Below are 23676 nucleotides of genomic sequence, written 5' to 3' on the forward strand. Positions count from 1 at the left end.
AATTGTACTTGCCATGTCATCTTCAGCAAATGTGTAACTATCACTATGCATGTACCTATCTATATATATGTATAAATCCTGGCGTGTATCACACAGCAATCGTCACACTATTAAGTCCCTAAGAGTAACGGACAGCCACGTCACATAGCTGCCAAAAATGCAGGAAGTGCTTGCCAGAAGCGAGGGCCGAATGTTGTCAGCAACGGACGACAGTGCAATGATGAAGCAAGTTCAGGCGAGTCATGCTCCGGATGGCCGAGAAGTTGATGTTAGACCAATTCTCAGTATCATTGAAGATATTTTTCGTCGTGCCACTCCTAGTACTATCGATGGAGTAGTTAAGTGTCAAATTTTAATTGTGCCATTCAATTCAGTAGCTTTGTGTATGATAATATGCATATCAATTGGTGGCAATTCTCGTAGGGCACGCGTGAACATGTGGACGCATTGGATAATAATGCAAGCCCAGCTGCTCTCAGTGGCATGCTTGACGCATTGTCTTGTGATATACGCAAAATCTCTTGTGAGGTGATTTTTGATTTCCTGATCCTTTTGAATGTATTGGACATATACCATTGCTTCTTGACCTTAAACTTTTAATTGTTATCCCGCTGCAGTTCTTTGTGTGCTAAAACTGCTTTATAACTTAAGCAAGGAAAGCCAAAGATCTCAAATAATCTAATATCAGTTTTAATTTGTATGCACGTACTTGCAGATATCGTGCAAGTGCTCGGGAGGAGAAGAGGCACATGCCACAACAATGGACTTATTCAACATTCTTTCGGTCTACTCATGGGATGCAAAAATGGTGCTATCCTTAGCAGCTTTTGCTTTGAATTATGGGCAATTTTGGCTTAGCGCCCAGCTCTGTAATAAAAACTCACTTGCCAAGTCTATGGCTGTACTTAAGCAACTGCCAAACGTTTTAGAGCATTATAACGCTTTAAAACCCCAACTTGATGCACTCATCAAGGTCATGTTGGATTTAACCAAGTGCATTGTTGAGTTCAAGCAGCTACCTTCTCAGTATATTTCAACTGACGCACAAGCGATGTCCACAGCCATGGCTGATACACCGGCAGCTGCATATTGGACCTTTCGAAGCATTGTAGCCTGCCATTCACAGATTTTAAGCCTCGCGGGCTTGAGAGATGAGTAAGCCATCTAAGAACACAAATTAATTGCCATTCAAATATAAAGATTAAATGTCAAATAGCAAATCTGTCACTAATATTTCAGGTACACTGCATCAAACACTGACGCATGGGAACTAGCAAGCTTGGCTCACAGAGTCAGCAGGATACTCGAGCACTTCAAGAAGCTAATTGCTATTTGCTATCAACAAATTGGTGAGCCCTTAAGAATGTACATTTAGGTGGTTTGATCTCTGCCCTTTTCGAGAGTATTCAGCAAATAATGTTTTTTTTGTTTTTTTTGGCCCTCTGATCCTAACCATGGATGCAGATGAGAATAGACAAATAGAAGCATATCACAATCTCGTGCGCCTTCTTGAAACAATTCACATGGACAACATGAAGGTTCTGAGAGCATTGATTTACGCTAAGGATGATATTCAACCTGTTGTGGATGGTTCCAGCAGGACCAGGGTTTGTTGTTGCCAAATTCCTTTCTATGCATTTTTTCCGGCTAAAAACTCCGTCACTGCATTTGAAACACTAGCCTTCTGTTTATGCGAACAGGTTAATATCGAGGTTTTGAGAAGAAAGCATGTGCTGCTACTCATATCGAGCCTTGATCTCTCCGACGAAGAAATTTTGGTTCTTCATTTGTACAGAGAGCACAAAGCACGCGAAGAGTTTGACTATGCAATCGTGTGGCTTCCAATTGTGGACAGGTCAATTGCTTGGGATGAGGGTTATCGACAAAAATTTGAGCAGCTACAAGCAATGATGCCATGGTACACCGTCCAGCATCCTACGATCATTGAACCTGCAGTCGTTAAGTACGCCAAAGAAGTGTGGAAGTTTTCAAAGAAGGCGATCCTAGTGCCAGTGGATCCACAAGGGAGGATTTTGAACCAAAACGCTTTTCACATGTTGTGGATATGGGGAAATTTGGCCTTCCCTTTCAGTGCTGAAAAGGAAGCAGCGCTTTGGAAGGCAGAGTCTTGGAGACTTGAGCTACTTATTGATGACATTGATGCCACCATACTTGAATGGGTACCTTAATATTTCAATCAAGTTAATTGAATAGAATTAGTATGTCAATGTGATATTAACAATAAATACTCCTAATACTGAAATCTCATGTATTTTTATCAGATGAAAGAAGAGAGATACATATGCTTGTACGGAGGTGGAGATATCGAGTGGATCAGACGATTCACAACCTCAGCAAAAGCTGTAGCAAGAGCAGCTCAAATTAACTTGGGAATGGCTTATGTTGGAAAGAACAATGCAAAGGAGAGATTCAGAAAAATCAGCCGCATCGTCATTCAGGAAAATCTAAGTCATACCCTGACTGATCCCACAGAAGTGTGGTTTTTTTGGGCACGATTGGAGAGCATGCTCTACTCAAAACTGCAACATGGTGCGACTGTAGAAGACGATCACATCATGCAAGAGGTGATGACAATACTTAGTTTTGATGGCAGTGAACAAGGATGGGCAATATTTTGGAGAGGAACACATGAAATGGCAAGAGCTAAAGGCGAGATGGCTGTAGATTGCATGATGGAGTTTGAAAAATGGAAAGATGATGCTGATCAAATGGGTTTTGTGGCTGGACTCAACAATTATCTGCAACGAGTTCACACCCCACGTCATTGCAATCGTCTCATCCTTCCCGACATCCATGGGCCAATTCCAGAGAGGTTGGCCTGTGCAGAATGTGGCCGCACCATGGAGATGTTCTTCATGTACCGCTGCTGCCCCGAATGAGCAAAAATATCATACCTCAGCTTGAATTACAATAAGGTTTCCACTTGAGTTTTATCTCAAGTAGTAACAAAAATTGTGCGATTGAATTGCTTGGTTTTGTGTTCTTACTGGTTTTGAGGTTTTGTTTCTCCCTGAAATGCTTAGGATCTGTGGCCTTTTTCAATATCTTGGGCACTTAAAAGAGTCTAGGATTTTTAAGTGTTATTGTGTGTAACAATAGTATTGTGCCTTAGATTTCCATATTTTGGTTTGTTATTATCCGTTAGATCCAACTTGAAACAGAACACGAAACAGACTATGCAATATGTTAACGTGACCAAAGTTTGTTAAGAATGTTCCTCCTCACATAAAATTCTCATAAATAAGTTGTTTGTTGGCGATAAGTAGTCATAAAATCAAATTATAATAAAATTGAGGACCAATATAAAATACAAACAAGAAAACATAAAAGATATTAAAATTTTACTATCATATATATGATGAGTGTGTGAATATTTGTGTAATTTTTTTAAATACATTTTTTGAACCTAAATCTTATTTATTTTAATTAATTCAACAGAGACAAATTTATAATTTAATTAAACTAAAAATAAAATGCCTTCTTGTCCCACTTGTTTCTTAATGGCTCCATCACTGATTCCTGGTTTTTAACTTATACCTGGTTAACTTGAAACAACCTTAAGGGAAACACACTTTCAGATATTGTCTCAAACCTTTGTGCTCCGCCGGCGCCGGCGGTGGCCTGACAGTTTATATTATATATTTGCTCTTCGTGCTTATTATTAAATAGCCGTGAAACAAAAAAGAAAATAAAATAAAATTCTGATTTGATGATTTCTTGTTTGAACGCAATATTGGCTTGCCGCTTGCATTGCATTTGCATTACACGCCACCATATTCGCAGCACGTCCTTTGTCTATTCAACTATTTAATAAACTATTCATTATCAAAATTGACCGTCGTTATTACCGATCACTTACTGTATTAACCTAGTTTTACAAATTTAAATTTAAAAAAAAAGTTAATTAAACTCTAATTTAAATAACCTATTTGGGACTATTCATTATAACTTAATTAAACTATTGACTAAGTAAACAGTTAAGGTCGTATTGAAATTGAATGATGTAAACCATTTGGAACTTCCATCTCTTTTCCCACAATAAAAGCCAAAGGGGTTTCCAATTTCTTTAACGGCGGCTCAAAAAGACACATATTACGAAAAAAAAAAAAAAAAACCTAAAACTGAGAACAAATTGATCCATTCTCCAGCAATTTTCGAAGAAGATACAAATGCAGGGCTCGAGAGAGAAACATCCTATTGCCAAAGAACCAAACACCTGAAGTTTAAAATGAACAAAATGAAAAGCGAACTTGAGACAACAGGTCTCCATTGTTTCAAAAGTCTGTTAGAAAAGAAAATTTTCATAAACAAGTGGGAATCCAAAAGCAAGACACTTGTAAAATCCAAGCACTGTTTTCTATGTTTTTGCTGAAAAGCAAACTAAAGGTGTACATGCATCGACACAGAACTCGAACACATCTAAAATGCCAAGGTTAAGAATTTTTCACTTCTTTTTCACTAGTTTTCACAAGAACTGTCGGGGGCTTGATTTAAGAGTTCTAAATATTCAATCCAAAATACTAGTTTATTAGATGGAGTGATTTATTCTCCTTATAAATTTAAGTATCTCCCCTTCACTAGTTAATATGAGACACAAATCCATAATTTTTCTCTTGGACGAAACCATCGCCAGACCCTTTCCTTTCGTCCAACATACCTGAATTGTTTCACCACCATATTCTGGCTATTAGGGTATAGCTCTAATATCAATTGTTATGAGAACTTGACCTAAAATTTCTAAATATCCAACCTAAAAGACTAACTTATTGGGTGGAATGATCTATTCTACTTATAAATTCAAGTATCTCTCATTTACTAGCTAATATAATACACAACTCAACAAGAACATTGAAACATTTTCAAGACAACAAAAATACAGCCTTTAATAAGTCCAGTGTAAGTGAATAATTCAAAGAACATAGCATTGACTTTTCCAGAAAGCGAGCCAAAGCTATGTCCAGAACTCAAGTGTAATTAAAATGCGGAATTGCATATCTCTATTCCTTCTACTTTTTCAAAGGAATATCAATTATAAGAATATCTCAGAGAAACAAATATTGCCTCTGCACGTTACAAGCACCGCAAATTCAACAACCCAACAGTAAGCATTCGTACGGTGAAATTGAATTTCAGATTTCCAACGGTGCCCAAATAAATAGCCGAATTAAAATTACAATGATGGTCTATAAAAAAAACGAAGTCATCATTTGCTAGGCAATTAAACAACCATCGTCTAGAAATAAATGGAAAATTCGCAAAAAAAAAAGCCAAAAAACAAAGCTAAATTTTTTTATATTTTTGTTTTCCCACAATGCAAACGGAGGACCCACGTAACTAGGCAACATCAATGATCTTAATTTTTCTTTTGTTTGTAAATTTTATCAACATAATTTTCTTTTGTGTCCCTTAATATTTTCACTTAAGTTTGGATTAAATCAGTTGAACACTTTCCATAATACAAACAACCTTGATTCAGATCATTCTATTTTATTTATATTTGCCAACAAAATTTCATAGGTCTTGACTTTCTCTCTTTAAAAAAAAAATTAACGTTCACCCTTAAATAAAAGTTTTAAGATTGAATAAACTTTCTTGTGTGAATTATAATAATTTATATTTAAGTTTAGATTATTTCTCAAATCTAAAATAATTTAAGTACTTTTTTCTATAGATAACTAAAATATAAACGAAATCCCTATTTTTATGTTATTGAAGAATGAAGTGAGTTTTGAAAAAGAAAAAAGAAAAAATGGGGTTTTACAAGATGTTCAAATGGGTGTAAAAAGCTCAACTCCAGTTCGATCACATGATGCAGCCCAAACCCATTGCCAGTAAAATGCCGTGGCCAGTTCAACCTACTCTTTCAACGATTCTTTTCTTTTTATCCGGAAATGAGAAATATCATAAAATTGTAAATATAAATGTTTAGTGATAAGAAAAACAATAAATATATTTAAAGCAAATAAATAACTATAATTAAATCATCTCATTTGCTAAAAAGAAAATAGGGATGACAATTTTTCTCGATGGAATTGGAATAAAGTTTTGTCCTATAAAAAAATTTTGGGACGGGAGTGGGATTGACAAATTCTATCTCATCCAATCTCATTATCAACTAAGAATGAGAATTTTTTCAATTGGGATGGGATCCCATAAAATCGGAATATATTTTTATCCCAAAAAAAAAATATAAGGACGAGAGTGAGACGTTTTTTCATCTCACTTACATATATGGGACGTGACTGAGATTGATAAATCCTATCTCATCTCGTCCCATTGCCGACCCTAAAAATAGGATAGAGTTTTATATTCTCAAACTATACTATCATGTAATTGTCCACACGCAATGGTGATAACTAAGTCAGGGGCTTATGGGCCCTTTAAGTTATATTATATGTAATTGATAGTTAAACTAAAAATAGTTTTTTATGACCTCTTAATTGTTTGATAAGTAACAATTAAGTTATAAAAAAAAAAACTGATTTTGATTTAATGAAACTTAGTAAGACATGCTGTTTACATTTCACTTTGTATTATTTTAAAATCCATTGTGCTTTTTTAAAAAAAAAAATAAAAAAAATACCGTGGTATGCTAAAGAACTTCGGATGCTCCTTTGATTTTTTTTTTTTTAAAATCTATTGTTTTTCCCCTCCGATCCATAACCCTTTTCCTTTTCCCTTTTTCTTTTTACTTTAAAAATATAAAGAAATTCATGAAATACCTCCACCCGCAACCTTTATCCATCTTATATTTACTAATATAGATCACATGGCATTTTAACCATATTATAAAATCGGTACATTTTAATTCCTCTATGATAAAATTTGTCAAAAGTGGTGGATTCCCCCTACTGCAACTTTTTAATTTTTCATTAATTTTTTTTAAAAAAATAATACTTGGCATGTCATCCTCAGCAAATGTCTAACATAATTACTGGCTGTATATATTAATATACATACACACAAACCCCAAAGCAGGGCCTGTTAAATAATTATCATAAATTAATCTACTACTACTCGACAGTCTGTCTACTACTAGCTAGGTCCCTTGCTATCATTAACTTCCTTGGGCCACCATTGCTTTGTATTTTAACTTGCACATTAAAATTTCCATTATTCGATGACGTCCATTAACTTTGTCTAAACTCGATTGCAAGCAAGGAACCTGTTCATTTTTTTTTTTTAATTTATTCCATCCCCTTATCACTATGCATGTTTATGTATAAATCCTGGCATGTATCACACAGCAATTGTCACACTCTTTTAAGTCACTAAGAGTAAGGGACAGCCACATCACATAGCCGCCAAATATGCAGGAACTGTTCACTAGAAGCCAGCGCCGAATGTTCTCGGCGTCGGACGACAGTGCAATGATGAAGCAAGTTCAGGCAACTCATGCTCCGGATGGCCGGGAAGTTGACGTTACACCTATTCTCAGCATCATTGAAGATATTTTTCGTCGTGCCACTCCTAGTGATATTGATGGAGTATTAAATGTAAAATTTTAATTATGCCATTCAATTCACTAGCTTTATGTATGACAGATAATTTGCATATAAATTGGTGGCAATTTTCGTAGGGCGCACGTGAACATATGGATGCATTGGATGATAATATAAGCCTGGATGCTTTCAGTGGCATGCTTGAAGCATTGTCTTACACGATACACAAAATCTCTTGTGAGGTAATTTCTGATTTCTTGATCCTTTTGAATGTATTGGACATGTACCATTGTTTCTTGACCTTAAACTTTTAATTGTAATCCCGCTGCAGTTCTTTGTGTGCTAAAAGCTTATACAGCTTTATAACTTTAAGCAACAAAAGCCATAGATCTCGAGTAATCTAGTATCATAACTCCACCTTGAATTCTTCCCTTAAAATGTTTTTAAAAATACGTACGGATCAGTTCTGACTTGTGTGCATGTACTTGCAGATATCGTGCAAGTGCTCGGAAGGAGGAGATGCACATGCCACAACCATGGCCTTATTCAACACTCTTTCGGGCTACAAATGGGATGCAAAAATGGTGCTATCCTTAGCCGCTTTTGCTGTGAATTATGGGGAATTCTGGCTTGGCGCTCAGCTCTGTACTAATAACTCACTTGCCAAGTCCGTGGCTGTGCTTAAGCAAGTGTCAAACGTTTTAGAGCATTATAACGCTTTAAAACCCCAATTTGATGCACTCAACAATCTCATCAAGGTCATGTTGGATTTAACCAAGTGCATTGTTGAGTTCAAGCAGCTACCTTCTCAGTATATTTCAACTGACGCACAAGCGGTGTCCATAGCCATGGCTCATATCCCTGCAGCTGCATATTGGACCTTTCGAAGCATTGTAGCCTGCTATTCACAGACTTTAAGCCTCACAGGCTTGAGAGATGCGTAAGCCATCTAAGAACACAAATTAATCGCCATTCAAATATAAAGATTAAATGTCAAATAGCAAATCTGTCACTAATATTTCAGGTACACTGCATCAACCACTGAGGCATGGGAACTATCAAGCTTGGCTCATAAGGTCAGCAGTATACTCGAGCACTTCAAGAAGCTAATTGCTATTTGCTATCAACAAATCGGTGAGCCCTTAAGAATGTACATTTAGGTGGTTTGATCTCTGCCCTTTTCGAGAGTTTTCAGCAAATAATGCCTTTTTTTTTTTCCCCTCTGATCCTTACCATGGATGCAGATGAGAATAGACAAATAGAAGCATATCACAATCTCGTGCGCCTTCTTGAAACAATTCACATGGACAACATGAAGGTTCTGAGAGCATTGATTTATGCTAAGGATGATATTCAACCACTTGTTGATGGTTTCACCAAGAACAGGGTTTGTGGCCAAATTCCTTTCCATGCATTTTTCTGGCTAGAAACACCGTCAAACGCTAGACTTCTGTTTATGCGAACAGGTTAATATCGACGTTTTGAGAAAAAAGCATGTGTTGCTACTCATATCGAGCCTTGATCTCTCCGCCGAAGAAATTTTGGTTCTTGATCAGATGTATAGAGACCCCAAAGCAAGCGAAGAGTATCACTACGCAATCGTGTGGCTTCCAATTGTGGACAGGTCAATTGCTTGGGATGACGGGTATCAACAAAAATTTGAGCAGCTACAAGCAATGATGCCATGGTACACTGTCCAACATCCTACGATTATTGAACCTGCAGTCGTTAAGTATATCAAAGAAGTGTGGAAGTTTTCAAAGAAGGCGATCCTAGTGCCAGTGGATCCACAAGGGAGGATTTTGAACCAAAACGCTTTTCACATGTTGTGGATATGGAAGAATTTGGCCTTCCCTTTCACTGCAGAAAGGGAAGCAGCACTTTGGAAGGCAGAGTCTTGGAGACCTGAGCTACTTGTTGACGGCATTGATGCCACCATACTTGAATGGGTACCTTAATATTTCAATCAAGTTAATTGAATAGAATTAGTACGTCAAGGTGATCTTAACACTAAATATTCCTAATACTGAAATCTAATGTATTTTTATCAGATGAAAGAAGAGAGATTCGTATGCTTGTATGGAGGTGAAGATATCGAGTGGATCAGACAATTCACAAACTCAGCAAAAGCCGTAGCAAGAGCAGTTCAAATTAATTTGGGGATGGCTTATGTTGGAAAGAACAATGCAAAGGAGAAATTGGGAAAAATCAGCAGCATCGTCATTCAGGAAAATTTAAGTCATACCCTGGCTGATTCCACGGCAATGTGGTTTTTTTGGGCACGATTGGAGAGCATGCTCTACTCAAAACTGCAACACGGCGCGACCGTTGAAAACGATCGCATATTGAAAGAAGTGACGACAGTACTTAGTTTTGATGGCAGTGAACAAGGATGGGCAATATTTTGGAAAGGAACGACGCATGAAATGGCAAGAGCTAAAGGCAAGGTGGCTACAGATTGCATGGTGGAGTTTGAAAAATGGAAAGATGATGCGTATCAAAATGGTTTTGTGCCAGGACTCAACAATTATCTGGAACGAGTTCGCACCCCAGATCATTGCAATCGTCTCATCCTTCCCGGCATCCATGGGCCAATTCCAGAGACGGTGGCCTGTGCAGATTGTGGCCGCGTCATGGAGATGTTCTTCTTGTACCGCTGCTGCCCCGAATGAGCAAAAATATTATATCTTAGCTTGAATTACAATAAGGTTTCCACTTGAGTTTTATCTAAAGTAGTAACCAAAGTGTTAATTGAATTGCTTGCTTTTGTCTTGATTTTGTGTTCTTACTGGTTTTGAGGTTTTGTTTCCCCGAAATGTTCAGGATCTGTGGCCTTTTCCTTATCTCGGGCACTTACATAGGATTTTCAAGTGTTATTGTGTGTTATAGCAAGAACTTGTTCGTAACAATAATATTGTGCTTTGATTTCCATATTTTGCTTTGTTATTATCTGTTAGATCAACTTGAAAGAGAACATGAAACAGTCCATGTAATCTGTTAATGTGACCAAAATTTCTTAAGAATATTCCTTCCCACGTAGAACTCTCACAAACAAGTTGTTTGTTGGCAGTAGATAGTCGTCAAATCAAATCGCGGTAAAATTTAGGGTATTATAATTTTGATATCATATATAGGAGGAGAACGTGAATATTTGTGTAATTTTTTACCTACATTTTTTGAATCTAAATCTTATGTATTTTAATTAATTCAACACAGACAAATTCATGATGCAAATAAACTAAAAATAAAACGTCTTCCGAAACTTTTGGTCTTTATTGTCCCGCTTATTTCTTAGAGGCCCTGTTTCTCGATTTTTCTTGATTTTCGATTTTTACCTGATGAACTTGAAACAATCGTAAGAGAAACACACTTTCAGATATCGTCTCAAAGCTTTGTGCTCCGCCGGCGCCGGCAATGGCCTGACAAATTTTATTACATGTGTTGTTCTTCAACTCCATGCTTATAAAATAGCCATAAAACAAAAAGAAAATAAAACTTTGATTTCTTCTTCCAACGCAAATATTGGCTTGCATCGCTTGACACGCCACCATGTTCACAATAAAACATTCAACATCAAAATTGACCGTCGTTATGCCGATCACTAACCGTATTAACCTTGTTTATCTTATTCTATCAAAATCGATTTTTTTTTTTTTTTTTGGGTCGATAGACTGATATTCGACAGTGACCAAGTAAACGCTTAATGTCGTATTGAAAATGATCATTATTATTTAATTTTCCAGCATCTTGAAGTGGGACTATCAGTATCATCCCCAGGAACAAGGCAAACGTTTATTGGACGCCAAGATGACTTTAATCTACAAACCAACATCATTCATGTACATAACATCAGTTGATGCAGGCAGCTATGCCTTTTTTTTTTTTTTTTCACTAAACTTTTATTTATTTAAATAAAGCCCTTAATGCCTTTAAATTATTTAAATAAAGCGAGTCGTTATGCCTTTTTTTTTTTTTTTCACTAAACGTTTATTTATTTAAATAAAGCCCTTAATGCCTTTAAATTATTTAAATAAAGCGAGTCGTTATGCCTTTTTTTTTTCCCCTCTCTCTCCCCATTTTCTTCGTTTTAATTTTTAAAAGATTTTTAAGGAATGTAATAATTGGGATTCTCTTCAAAATTAACTATCATTGAAAACAATAATAAAATGAAATAAAAATAAAGAAGACTTCAATTATTCATGTGTGACTTTTTATAGCACCATTAATGGAGAAGACCCTTTGATTTAAATATCTTAATCTCTACTTAATTTAGTGGATAAATAATTAGTTAATTATTAAGTAATAGACAATCTTTAAATTTATGAATTAGGTTTTGATATATTATAGCTCTTTTTTCTGCTTTTAACTTGTAAATAATCTTTTTAATCATTTTTTAAATAATTACAATATTTTTAAAGAACTTATATACTTTTATTAGTATAAGTATTTTAAGTTATTGATCAAAATTTCAATGGTGCATAATTGTCACATTATTAATATTATAAAATAAGAAGAAGAAGAAGAAGAAGAAGAAGAAGGTATCATAAAATGACTCAAAATATTATACAATCTAAATTCGAGTAATGTAATGTATTCCTTTGCTTCTATTTTGCTGTAAAAGATTCTATAAAGTCAAAGTTTTTTTTAAGTGAAAAGACATTTACACCCCTAAAATTTGGTGGAAAAATAATTATTTAGACCCCAAGTTTTTAATAAAAGACACGAAAACTTCTTTTTGACTATAATGCCCTTTGTAGATAGTAACTAAAAATTGACTTTAAAATTTTTAAATAAATACAAATATAATTTAAATAGTTTAATTTGTCTAGCAGACCAATAATATTAGAATTTTGTTATTGTACAAAATAATTTTTAAAATAAAAAATAAAAATATATTTATTTTAATAATAAAAAAAGTTTAAATAAATCTTTGAGTTAAATAGATTTTACAATTGATAAAGTGTACCCCATGAATTAATAACAATAAAATTATTTATACAATATTGAAAACAATTTAAATTTTTAAATATTTATTTCAACATTACGTTTTTATTTATTATAAAATTTAGTTTAATATAATATAAGATTTCAAAGGTTTAAAATATTTTTAAATATATATTGTTACATTTACTTTAGTATTATATTTTGTTTATTATAAAGCATTAAAGTTAATTTTTTGAGTTAATAAAATTAAAAGGTATTATAATAAAAAGAAAAAAGAAATATCAATTTAAAGATCTACATCATCGTTTCCCCAAGACTCGGGTGTAGGAGTCTTTTTTCGAAAAGAAATGGAAATTAACAACGTGGAAATTAGCTGGCAAGAGCCATTAATTAATTAATTAATTAATTAATGTCAACTTCATTTGTTGGCGGAATAAATGAATCATGATAAGATCCAAGGGCTGAGAATAGGGAGAAGACTTGAGAATTTCTATAGTTGACTTCGACCGGCCGAAAATCTTCCAAGAGAGTTGACTTGAAGACTTCCTAGTTGCTTCCCTTAACTTGTTGTCCGAGGCTCTGCCCCAGAGTGAGGAGAAAAAAACGCACACTGTCCCTGTTTTTTTCCACATGATAAAATTATAAAATACTCAAAATGAAAACTGAATCCGTTTCCCGAAGACAAAAATGACAAATCAATAACTTGTTTTCCTCCAGTCCTTAATAATCAATAAGTGAAAACAAAAAACAAAAAAAGATTTCCTAATCGTAATGTGAAAAAGAGAAGCCCACTTGTTTCATCGCATATTCACATCCATTTTTTTTTTTTTTAATTTTATAAATAACAAGGTGAGAAAATTCAACATACAAACGGGCTCCACTGCCGAGTTTTTCCACACGCTCGAAGTCATTCGGCGACTCACCAAATTAATCAACAGAATCAATAATAAATTATCGCTCCCCCCTTTCTCCCAAATCGGACATTCCATTTCTGCCACCAAAATTAGGCAAATGGCACTCTCGCCAGCAAAACTGAACCTAAGTCTCTTCGCTCTCTTGTCCCTCCTCTTCCTTAGCCATGCAAGGCTCAATCTCGACCGCTCAGATTACAAAGCCCTCTCCGTCATCCTCAGAGATCTCGGCGGTCAACAGCTCTTCATTCCCAGTGATCCATGCAGCACCCCCGGTGTGTTCTGCGAGAGAAGGCTCTCAGACAACAACACCTACGTTCTTAAAATCACGAAGCTCGTGTTTGTGCCTAGAGAGCTTACTGGGGTTCTTTCCCCGTCAATCGGACGGCTGTCAGAGCTCAGAGAGCTCTCTCTGGCTAACAACAGCCTCGTTGACCTGCTGCCACCCCAAATCGTTGACTGCAAGAAACTTGAAATTCTTAACGTTCAAAATAATCAGTTTTCTGGCACAATCCCCTCCGATTTGTCTTCTTTAATTCGTCTTCGTGTTCTCGATCTTTCTGGGAATAGTTTTTCGGGGAATTTGGGTTTCCTGAAATATTTTCCAAACTTGGAACATCTCTCTTTAGCTAAAAATCTGTTCACCGGAAAAGTCCCAACTTCCATACGTACATTTCGCAATCTCCAATTCTTCGACTTCTCCGGAAACAGTCTCCTTGAAGGTCCAATACCAGTGATGAGAAGGGTTGGACCCTCAGGGTTTCAATACCCAAAACGATACGTTTTGGCTGAGACTACCACCAATGGAAGAAGCAATGGACCTTCCCCCGCTGCAGCACCGAATTCAAGTACACGCTCTTCTGGTGCTGAAGCTCCTGCTCCATCACCACACCACCACAAACACAAAAAAAGTAAGGGAAAGAAGGCAGCTGGGTGGATTTTAGGATTTATTGCTGGAGCAATAGCGGGTACTATTTCTGGGTTCGTGTTTTCTGTTCTTTTTAAGCTAATCTTGGCGGCGGTAAGGGGTGGAAGTAGAGATTCTGGCCCAGCAATCTTTAGTCCATTAATCAAGAAAGCTGAGGACTTAGCTTTCTTGGAAAAAGAAGATGGTCTTGCTTCGTTGGAGAAAATAGGATCAGGTGGATGCGGAGAAGTTTACAAAGCTGAGCTACCTGGAAGCAATGGAAAGATGATTGCTATTAAGAAGGTTATTCAACCTCCAAAGGATGCCGCAGAATTGACTGAAGAAGATAGTAAGTTACTGAACAAGAAAATGAGGCAAATTCGGTCTGAGATTAACACTGTGGGTCAAATTAGGCACAGGAATCTTCTCCCTCTGCTGGCTCATATGGCCAGGCCTGACTGCCACTTACTGGTGTACGAATTCATGAAGAACGGAAGTTTACAGGACATTCTAAATGATGTCTCGCAAGGAAGAAGAGAATTAGACTGGCTAGCTAGGCATAAGATCGCATTGGGAGTAGCTTGCGGGCTTGAGTATCTGCATATAAGCCACAACCCTCGCATAATCCACAGAGATCTCAAGCCAGCGAACGTGCTTCTTGACGATGATATGGAAGCCAGGATCGCTGATTTTGGGCTTGCAAAGGCAATGCCTGATGCACAAACACATATTACAACTTCAAATGTGGCCGGAACAGTGGGATACATAGCCCCAGAGTATCACCAGACGCTGAAATTTACTGATAAGTGTGATATATACAGCTTTGGTGTGTTGCTAGCTGTTTTGGTGATGGGCAGACTTCCATCTGACGACTTCTTCCAACATACAGAGGAGATGAGTTTAGTCAAATGGATGAGAAATGTTATGACCTCTGAGAATCCAACTCGAGCCATCGACGCAAAGCTCCTGGAGAATGGATATGAGGAGCAAATGCTTTTAGTTTTGAAGATTGCTTGCTTTTGCACCGTGGACAGTCCAAGGGAAAGGCCTAACAGCAAGGATGTTAGGTGCATGTTGTCTCAGATTCGGCACTAATTAAGTTTCTGGATGTTTCTGAATATGCAAGAATAAGGCTGCTTTGTGATGAACAATGCATGCCCTCTAAGTTGTATAATTATGATCCATTTTGAGTTTTTACTTTCAATAATCTATGATGTGGTTATGGTCACTGTACAACTTCAAACTATTTCTGAAATGTGAAAAATATTGTCTATTGTAATTTTTTTTTTTTCCAAGACAAATGTTCTTCAATTATTCATTGATCAATCTCATCTCAATTCTCAGCAGCCGCATGAAAATCAGTATAACAAACAATCTTTTGCTCTCAGCGGGTTGTGTGATGATGAAACATCCACCAATAGCAACCCTTGTCGTCGTCGCCCTAACTGCTCTAATAAACTATTATTAATCTTTGAATAATACCCCTACTGACAAGAATGCTAGGAAAACAGGGGAAGACCACAAATCTTGATTTCAACTGTAATACACAGTGAAGCAATGAAGCAAAAGAAAATAGAAGACCACAAATATAACAGGATTATATATTTTCAAAAACACTAACAGAATAATGAATTGTCTCAATTGAGACTTGATGCTCCATTGGAGACAAACAGGTTATACACTTCCTTTCATGCTCAGCAGTCACGGGCAACACGCCTCAACTTTTTTATTTTCTTATTTATTTATTTATTAATACACATCAAGCCTTTCATTTTGCATAAGAAAAATAGCGAATACAATTTAATATTGGTAATTCCTTCGATAAGCATATTCCTACACGTATTGTGAAAGGGAAAGTTCCAGGCACGTGCACTTTGGTCATTCACAGAAAAAAAGAGTAGAACAAAAATGCCTTAAGGGTTCGAAGCAACTAATTGTATTTTACGCTTCTGCTTTTAAATATTTCTCCCTTTTCTTAAAACAGACAAGTCTAATACATCTTTCCAGAATTTAAAATAATACTTACTGAGATGTGGGAACACTAGTGAAGATTGGCCTAATCTCTAAAGCTTCGGACAAGACTTAAAGAAAGTATTTGGATGAAAACACCAAGATAATAAAATCTCACAGAATCTATTTTTCTATCTTATTTATTTATTTACTAATCAGGCAAAAAATGAAAACAAAGTCATAAGCAATTTCATTCATCAAGCCTATCATATGTTACTAGAGAAATCTGGAAAGGATAACTACTAAATCCACAATTTGAAGGCAAATGCTATGAGGTTGACAGCTGCACTGGGAGATGGTAGGGTTTAACCTGAAGATATATGTTTTCTAGTTCACGTGACATGAAAGCTCATTGTGAACTGGAAAAATAACCCCTTAATCAAAATCCTCATCTAGTTAAATTGTTGGACAACTGTAGAAAAAACTCCTTAAAGTGAGAATTATTCTAATTCCATGACCACAAAATGCAACAGATCATTGGCAAACAAAAGATGATCCAACATTGCATTTTCATTCACATCAAGGGTTATTATGATGAACAATACTGGCCCTATCAACTCATTAAGAATTCTAAAATTGGCAATTACCATTCCAGAGATACCGAACAAAGATAATCCTAGAGCAAGGGCATCCACTGCATATGAATTCCACTGATTGTTAAAGAGACAATAGACTAAATGTAAACCTTTCGAAGCTGACAAATAGTTGCAAAGTCAAAAAGCCTCTTTCGACTCCATCAACTTTGAAGCTGGAGCGCATTTCGGCAAACATTGTAAATAGCCATAACAAGAAGATAACAAGACAATCACGAAGAGTAAGGAACATTTATCACTCCAACTGAAAAATGATACTAAGAGCGAACATTAGCTCAGTGGTGACATTAGAAAGTAGCTCTTAGAAATCATAGCTTCAAGAAGATTCCCAATCACCGTCCAACGTATATTATACTTGGTTCTTCAAGATTACATTTTATAATCAGAATGCTTAGTTACAGGTGATCACCAATAGGTGAAAGAAAAACAAAAAGGTATCAACTGGAATACCTTAAAAATCAAGAAGTAATTGAGGAAGAATTCTTTCCAAATGAGTTGCTTCAATTTTACTAACACCCTCTGCTTCAGCAATCGCTGCTGCACGTTGCACAGCCTCTGCATTAAAAAAAAGGGCTTTAAACCAAAACTTGGAAAAAAAAAATGAAAACTTAAAAGTTCCGTAATTTGCATCACATAGGAAACACCCAATTGCAACTTAACATAGCAAAACCTGTGACAAAAACTCGGAGAAGTTCACAACTCAATTTCAGTGCATTGGCATTAGCTGCATCAGATAAATGTTGGATAAGAGAAAGAACAATTCAGCTGATTGCTTCGGCCACCACCATATTAATAAGGCATACCAGAAGTGGGCCGATTTTTCTTTGACGTTCCAGCTCCTGCTTGATCCAACAAAAACTATATAGAGACAGATTAAAGGTAGAGCTAAAAATGAAATATAAGAATTTGAAACTACAGAAATTTTTTCATTAAAAAAAAAGATGTAAATAATTAATACCTCGGATTCCATGGCATCAGTGCCTCCATTTCTCTCACGCTCTACAATGACAAAGATCCAATGAAGAAACTCAGATATAAGAGTAACAAAAACTAAAAAAAAAAGAAAAGAAAAATCACAAACCGAGAGATCGTCTGGTCCATATGTGCTTGAAAATCGCGTGAATTAAATCCTAAAATATTTAAAGAACTAAATGACATAAATAAATAAACAAACCAAAATTTGTAATAAAAAGAGATTATTAGAAACTGAAGTCGAATTGGAAGCCCTACAGAATCAAACGTCGTCTCTTTCTCCATGATACATCAACGCAAAACTTCCCACGAGTTCGGGACTGAAACCGAAACAAATCGGGTCGTACTCGGAGTCCTTGTTTCCGCTTTTAGGCTTTATGTCAGGTGGTTGGGTCTGATATGGGCCTCGTAACCGACCCAAATAACTAAATTTAGATTTTAAAATTTTAATCTACGGATAAAGTAATCGGAGTGACAAATGATTACGGTAGTGGAAACCGGGAAAGAAGCAGTTGACTCAGCACTGTCTGTTGCCCTGTCATCGTCAGAGCTCAAACTCGCCGTCCACAGGTAATTTCCCGGTTGCCATTAACGAAGTGAAATTTCTGTCGAAAGTCCAATATAAAACAAACATTTTTATTTCGCATACAAATAATATTTGTAAGACAACGTGCAGCACAAGCCCTTATAGCTCAGTGGTAGAGCGTCAGTCTTGTAAACTGAAGGTCCGTAGTTCGATCCTGCGTGGGGGCATGTTTTGTTGTTTCGAAACAACAAAGATGTTTTTCTAAATCTTATTTATAACTTAAAATTATTTATTTGTTTATTGTAATTAATTAATTTTTATATTATTCATAATTTTCTTAAATTTATTAATTATTTAAATAATTATATTTTTTTAATGAAATGATATGTCTCATATAAAATTAAGTATTATTTTAAATTAATTATAATATTTTTTTATTAAATACTTATGAATAGTTGATATTTAATTTAATTTCTTTTTTAATACAAAAAGGCTTAACCAAGATAAATTACAGTGAAAAATTATCGCACTATACATATCATGACAAATAGAAAGACGAAGGCCTAACATAGATTCTAATATAATAAAAAGTTAGTACTATATATAATTTAGATTAATTTAATTTAATTTAGGAAAAATGACAAACACACCCCCAACGTTTAGATAAAGTGATAAAAATCTCCCTAACGTTTTAAAAAAGATATTTACACCCTCATTCACTAACGAAAACAATAACTTTTAACAGAAATTATCGTTGTACTCTTCTAGCATATAAAAATATATATACAAGTTTAACTTGTGGTATTAATACCATAAAATTTTATTTAAATTTTAAACTTGTATATTTAATAATTCTCTACATATTATCATTTAAACTTGTATATTTATAACTAATTTTTTATGTTATTTATTATGGTATTAATTGAAATACAAGTTAACATTAATAACCAATTTTATTTATTTTTATTCTTGAGTAATTAATTAAATTTATTTAGCTTGAAGAGAGAATTTGATAAAAATTTTAATAGAAGAATTGAGTAATGATGGTATATTTATAATTTTATTAATAATATATGGACAAATTGAATAATTAATAATTTTTTTTATATGCTAGAAGGGTATAACAGTAATTTTTATTAAAAATTACGGTTTTCGTTAGTGAATAGAGATGTAAATATTTTTTTAAAAATGTTAGGAATATTTTTAGAGTAATGATACAACCATAAACTTTTGTACAAACTTATTTTGTACAAACTGACGTGGCATTAATTCATTGGTTGAATGAAAATATAAATTAATAAAAATAAATCATGTGAGTCAAGTGATATTTAATTCAATCAATCTTATCATGTCACATCAATTTGTATAAAATAAATTTATATAAGAATTTATAGCTGTATCATTACTCATATTTTTATCCTTTTACCTAAATGTTGGGGTATATTCATCCTTTTCCCTCTAAATTCAATCCCGTATGGTAAATGTGGACTCGAAGTTTCAATTGTAACATTTTTAGGGTGGGGGAAAAAGTTTGAAGCGTAACCTCACAATTATGTAATCATATTAAAAATGAAAATCCGACCACTGTCTTCCACCCTTGTGAAAAAAAGGAAGTCGGGAAAAATTGAACATGGCCAATATTATTCACAAACTCACCAGAAACAAATCAACACTAAGAATCTTCAAAAATCTACCGAAACCCACACCAAGTCTCACTAACACAAGCAATCCAATAATATTTGTAAACCCTACAGCCTCTGAGAACGACAATTCCATTCAAAGCTTTCGGTTTTACCCGAGTTTCCCATTTGGGTATTGCTTGAATCCGATTTCTTCAACTGGGTTTTGTCAATTGAATGCTATTGATGCAGGAGTGGTGGAGACGGATAATGATGCAACAACAGTATGGGCGGATAGTGTGAAAAAGAAGAGGAAGAAGAAGATGAACAAGCATAAGTACAAGAAGCTTAGGAAGCGCCTCAGACGAAAAACCTAGGCTGATTAGGTTTTTTAATCGAAGTTTTCCAATTAGATTTATTTTGTTCTTTGGAGTAATTGAGGATATGCTATGCTTTAATTTATAGAAATTGGAATCTTTCACATAATTTTTTTATAGGGAATTTCGTCGAGATAAGAATAAGACTCGTGTCTTTGTGCTCATATTATTGATATTTTATCTTATGCGCTTAATTGGAAGTTGTTTGATTCTTTATGTGATTGATTCACCGAGGACATTTTAGTTCCTTAAAGATACAAATCCAGCCGGGTTGAGATTTGCTGCTAAGAATGAGCCAATCTGGAATCTCGATATGCTTTCCAGTGTAATTATATATGTTACTCCGCTCTCATATGAAAATGATCTCTCTTTGAAAATAAAACGTTATAATTGTGTGCATGTGTTCGAGAACTATATGAAATATGTATTATTCTATTTATCGTAATGTTACAGAGTGATTGTGTCATTGTGATGATAGAAGTGTATGGAAGATTGATTTTGATTTCTTGATGAATACAACTGTACTTTGCGAAGTGTTTACCTTATGTATTTGTAAATTTTATGTTTTCTTAATTAGTTGTGAAGATATGGTGTTCATATCCTCTCTACTGGGAGATTTGGTTTCCCTTCATCTGATTAGTTGTTTGGAAACTTGTCTGTTGGGTTTTAGTAAGTTGCTATATTGCAGAAGTCTTGGCTTTTCAATGAACAAATTTGGAATTTCGTATGCATTGTTAAAGTAAATGATGTTGAGCCGTTGAGGGTATAACTGCCAGAATGTGGGAAGGAATGAGTTGAGACCACGGAGTAAATCAACATGCTCATGATTGAGGGGCATAGGGTCGTCATTGTTGCGTCTAGTAGGAAATGATGATTGATGCTTGAAATGGAAACTAGAATGTTGCTTGAGGTTGGGAGAAAATATATTTTGGCCTTTGACTCACTAGAATGTTTAGTTGACAGCAAGCTATTTTGAACTTGTGAGATTGTTTTTCCACATTTTCTAGTTTCATTGTGTGTGGAGATTAGCCAAGAGAATCCCAGTTATGATGTTTACATTTATATCCCACATAAGTGGAAACATGATCAAGAACATCAAATATGATTCTCTTACCCCCTTTCCCTCATGCGTGGAGAAGACTGATTCTGCATTTGAGTGGTCAAACCTTCATCTGCTGTAATCATACATTAGCAACTTCGTAACATATCAGGATCTGGCAACACCAATTAACAGTTACTTGAAAGTTGGATTTTCTTTGTTAGAGTGGGCAATTTCTCTCTTTATATCAGAAGGGGAATTAATGTTTCTCGAGCCATCTTTGTCCTTTGAGAAGATGGATGGCTCTATCTAGAGGTGACCAATGGGCCAGACGGCACGAGGTATGGCACGTGTCCGTACATCACGGCACGGCACACACGTGGGCTGCACTGGGCCGGGTTTAGATTTTAGGCATGTGGGTTTTAAAAGCACGACACGATTAGAAATTGGACAAAACACGGCACGCGAAAAAGCACGTTTCATTTTTTCATGAAAATAAACTTAAAATTTTATAAATAACTTGAAATTGAATCTTTTAATTTATTTTATTAGCTCAAATTTTTTAAATTTATTTAATTCTTAGTTTCAAAAAAATAAATAAAATTGATTTATGTTTATAATTTATTAAATAAATAATTTATATCATGATTTTATAAATGTGTATTAATATTATTATAAACTATGATATATGATTCTATGTAATTCTAAGTTAACAATTAAGTTAACCCTTAAAAAAAATTATTATTGTTGTTGTTGAGTACTAAAAAAGAATTCTAATATAGAGTCAAACTTAAAAATTAATATTATATTCCCTTATTATTATTGAATATGAACTTGAGTTTTGAATTCTTTATTCTATTAAATTTGAATAAAGGCACGTTGATTCAAAAAAGTATATAGGCTTGAAAAAAAATAAGACAATAATTTGGCATGCGCTCTTAAAAAAAAAAAAAAAACTTAGTAGGTTTTTTTTTTTAGACACGGCCCACGGCACGGCACATGTGTCGGGCCAAGCCTAAGTAAAAAAAAATAAGCACGGCACGACACTGCACAAAACGCATAATAGGCACGGCATGACACGAGCACGCGTGGGCTTCTTTTGATGGGCCTGGGCCGGCACGACACGACCCCCTCGCCTCCTTTAGCTCTATCCCGTTTGTAGTCCGTATAGTACCAACTTCGCCAGGTTTCTCGAATGTGGTGCTCTACAAAAGAGCCAGTTATAGGCTTAAAATGCGTTCTACAGATCTGCAGAAACGAAGGAAAATCATCTCCTTTGTGTGAGTACAATGGTGCTCTGTTTCTAGTCTCATGGGGAGAGGGAATATAACAATGCCCGAATCTTCATGATTGAGCTACATTTAAGGGAGAGATGGAATTATCTGTCTTATATTTTGGCTAAGGTTGTACAGATTATTAGTGAAAGTCACCAAATCTGTCATGATTATGCTTATAATAATGGTTATTTGTGGCATCTTTAGCCAATGTAAGGAGAATATGTAGGGGAAACACAATGGTAAATAAATTAGTTAAGCATCTAATCTGTGACAAGATGAGATTAATGTAATCATTGAGAATTGTGTGATCAATGTACTGGAGCAAGCAAGATTGCAAGAGCTTGCATGATTCTTATTCAAATAAGAAGAGACGGGATGTGATTTGCTTTTTGGATTCTTTAATTTAATCCCGGCCCGCCGACCACGGGGTGGAACTGGGAAACTTGCACATGCAGTTTAAATCTCAATATAATTTTAATGCAAGTAATTGACGAAGTTGTTGGGATGGAACACAAAGTTTACAGTACATCGAACCATCAGAGAACTTGTGAGCTTTTGAATAAGCCAATCAATTTGATTCTTGCTGTGATCTTACATCAAGTATGCATGAAACGTGGCATTGGCATATTTGGCAAAGAAACTATAAAAGTGAATCTAAATGGTGAAAGTTGAAGTGATTTGAACTTGAAATAAAATTTGGAAGCCTGCCTGAAGTCTTATAGTTGCGTCAGCACTTACGCAAGAGTTTTCAGACAAAAGGAAACAGAAACTGTTTATTTTAATTAAATCAGCTCGGTGGCAACACACATGCTCCCACTAATCAGGAATGCAATTGCTAGAAATACTGAACGAAAAAGCCGACAGCAAGCCAATAGTCAGGTCTGCAATCTGAGTTTGTTGCCATTAAATATGTCAGTTTTTTGGTTGTGCGCGCAATTGTTGAATTTGGAGTTTTCTTGAGCTAATAAAGCATTCGGTTTTTGGACTTTAATTAATTATGAAATTGTGGGTGCAACTTAGGCTCAATGATGTGATTAT

General features: G+C 35.1%; 5 protein-coding genes and 1 non-coding gene across 8 annotated transcripts; 5 read left to right on the plus strand and 1 right to left on the minus strand.

Moving 5' to 3' along the window:
• Positions 1–114: 114 nt before the first annotated feature.
• Positions 115–3121, plus strand: LOC18047584 (protein SIEVE ELEMENT OCCLUSION B). Of its 2 annotated transcripts, XM_006439914.2 has the most exons (7): positions 115–337; positions 424–528; positions 716–1155; positions 1240–1349; positions 1465–1607; positions 1701–2180; positions 2283–3121. In XM_006439914.2, exons 1-7 carry the CDS (start codon positions 158–160, stop codon positions 2898–2900), a joined length of 2076 nt encoding a protein of 691 aa, XP_006439977.1. In that variant the 5' UTR covers positions 115–157; the 3' UTR covers positions 2901–3121. The 2 variants fall into 2 exon arrangements, with proteins under 2 accessions (XP_006439977.1, XP_024044599.1); XM_024188831.1 differs by having other exon boundaries at positions 115–523.
• A 4192-nt stretch (positions 3122–7313) lies between these two features.
• Positions 7314–10135, plus strand: LOC18047585 (protein SIEVE ELEMENT OCCLUSION B). The gene is made up of 7 exons (XM_006439915.2): positions 7314–7517; positions 7601–7705; positions 7955–8403; positions 8488–8597; positions 8708–8850; positions 8930–9412; positions 9515–10135. Exons 1-7 carry the CDS (start codon positions 7332–7334, stop codon positions 10133–10135), a joined length of 2097 nt encoding a protein of 698 aa, XP_006439978.1. The 5' UTR covers positions 7314–7331.
• Positions 10136–13279: 3144 nt separating this feature from the next.
• Positions 13280–15467, plus strand: LOC18047586 (leucine-rich repeat receptor-like serine/threonine/tyrosine-protein kinase SOBIR1). The gene has a single exon (XM_006439916.2). The coding sequence runs from the start codon at positions 13419–13421 to the stop codon at positions 15318–15320; it is 1902 nt and encodes a 633-aa protein (XP_006439979.1). The 5' UTR covers positions 13280–13418; the 3' UTR covers positions 15321–15467.
• A 1581-nt stretch (positions 15468–17048) lies between these two features.
• On the minus strand, positions 17049–18396 carry LOC18047587 (protein MHF2 homolog). 2 transcript variants are annotated; one of them, XM_024188795.1, is made up of 7 exons: positions 18059–18396; positions 17910–17958; positions 17787–17827; positions 17632–17686; positions 17499–17552; positions 17279–17383; positions 17049–17189 (listed from the first exon to the last, which is right to left on the minus strand). In XM_024188795.1, exons 1-6 carry the CDS (start codon positions 18083–18085, stop codon positions 17280–17282), a joined length of 330 nt encoding a protein of 109 aa, XP_024044563.1. In that variant the 5' UTR covers positions 18086–18396; the 3' UTR covers positions 17049–17189; position 17279. The 2 variants fall into 2 exon arrangements, with proteins under 2 accessions (XP_024044563.1, XP_006439980.1); XM_006439917.2 differs by having other exon boundaries at positions 17049–17383.
• An 85-nt stretch (positions 18397–18481) lies between these two features.
• TRNAT-UGU lies at positions 18482–18553 on the plus strand. Its single transcript has one exon. It is a non-coding gene; the product is annotated as a tRNA-Thr (tRNA).
• A 1282-nt stretch (positions 18554–19835) lies between these two features.
• Positions 19836–20711, plus strand: LOC18047588. The gene has a single exon (XM_006439918.2). It carries the CDS (start codon positions 19957–19959, stop codon positions 20320–20322), a length of 366 nt encoding a protein of 121 aa, XP_006439981.1. The 5' UTR covers positions 19836–19956; the 3' UTR covers positions 20323–20711.
• The last annotated feature ends 2965 nt before the right edge of the window (positions 20712–23676 follow it).

The sequence above is a fragment of the Citrus clementina genome, unplaced genomic scaffold, assembly GCF_000493195.1.
Source record: "Citrus clementina cultivar Clemenules unplaced genomic scaffold, Citrus_clementina_v1.0 scaffold_3, whole genome shotgun sequence".
Classification (NCBI taxonomy): Eukaryota; Viridiplantae; Streptophyta; class Magnoliopsida; order Sapindales; family Rutaceae; genus Citrus; species Citrus x clementina.

Excerpts from the sequence above, each read along its gene's own strand:
- LOC18047584 (XM_024188831.1), top strand. The coding sequence starts at position 158 with ATGCAGGAAGTGCTTGCCAGAAGCGAGGGCCGAATGTTGTCAGCAACG. Across the intron at positions 1,350-1,464 it reads TATTTGCTATCAACAAATTG|ATGAGAATAGACAAATAGAA; the intron begins GTGAGCCCTTAA and ends CCATGGATGCAG. Across the intron at positions 1,608-1,700 it reads ATGGTTCCAGCAGGACCAGG|GTTAATATCGAGGTTTTGAG; the intron begins GTTTGTTGTTGC and ends TTATGCGAACAG.
- LOC18047585 (XM_006439915.2), top strand. The coding sequence starts at position 7,332 with ATGCAGGAACTGTTCACTAGAAGCCAGCGCCGAATGTTCTCGGCGTCG. Across the intron at positions 8,404-8,487 it reads CTCACAGGCTTGAGAGATGC|GTACACTGCATCAACCACTG; the intron begins GTAAGCCATCTA and ends CTAATATTTCAG. Across the intron at positions 9,413-9,514 it reads ATGCCACCATACTTGAATGG|ATGAAAGAAGAGAGATTCGT; the intron begins GTACCTTAATAT and ends TATTTTTATCAG.
- LOC18047586 (XM_006439916.2), top strand. The coding sequence starts at position 13,419 with ATGGCACTCTCGCCAGCAAAACTGAACCTAAGTCTCTTCGCTCTCTTG.
- LOC18047587 (XM_024188795.1), bottom strand. The coding sequence starts at position 18,085 with ATGGAGAAAGAGACGACGTTTGATTCT. Across the intron at positions 17,828-17,909 it reads ATGGACCAGACGATCTCTCG|AGCGTGAGAGAAATGGAGGC; the intron begins GTTTGTGATTTT and ends TTGTCATTGTAG. Across the intron at positions 17,687-17,786 it reads CTGATGCCATGGAATCCGAG|TTTTTGTTGGATCAAGCAGG; the intron begins GTATTAATTATT and ends GTCTCTATATAG.
- LOC18047588 (XM_006439918.2), top strand. The coding sequence starts at position 19,957 with ATGGCCAATATTATTCACAAACTCACCAGAAACAAATCAACACTAAGA.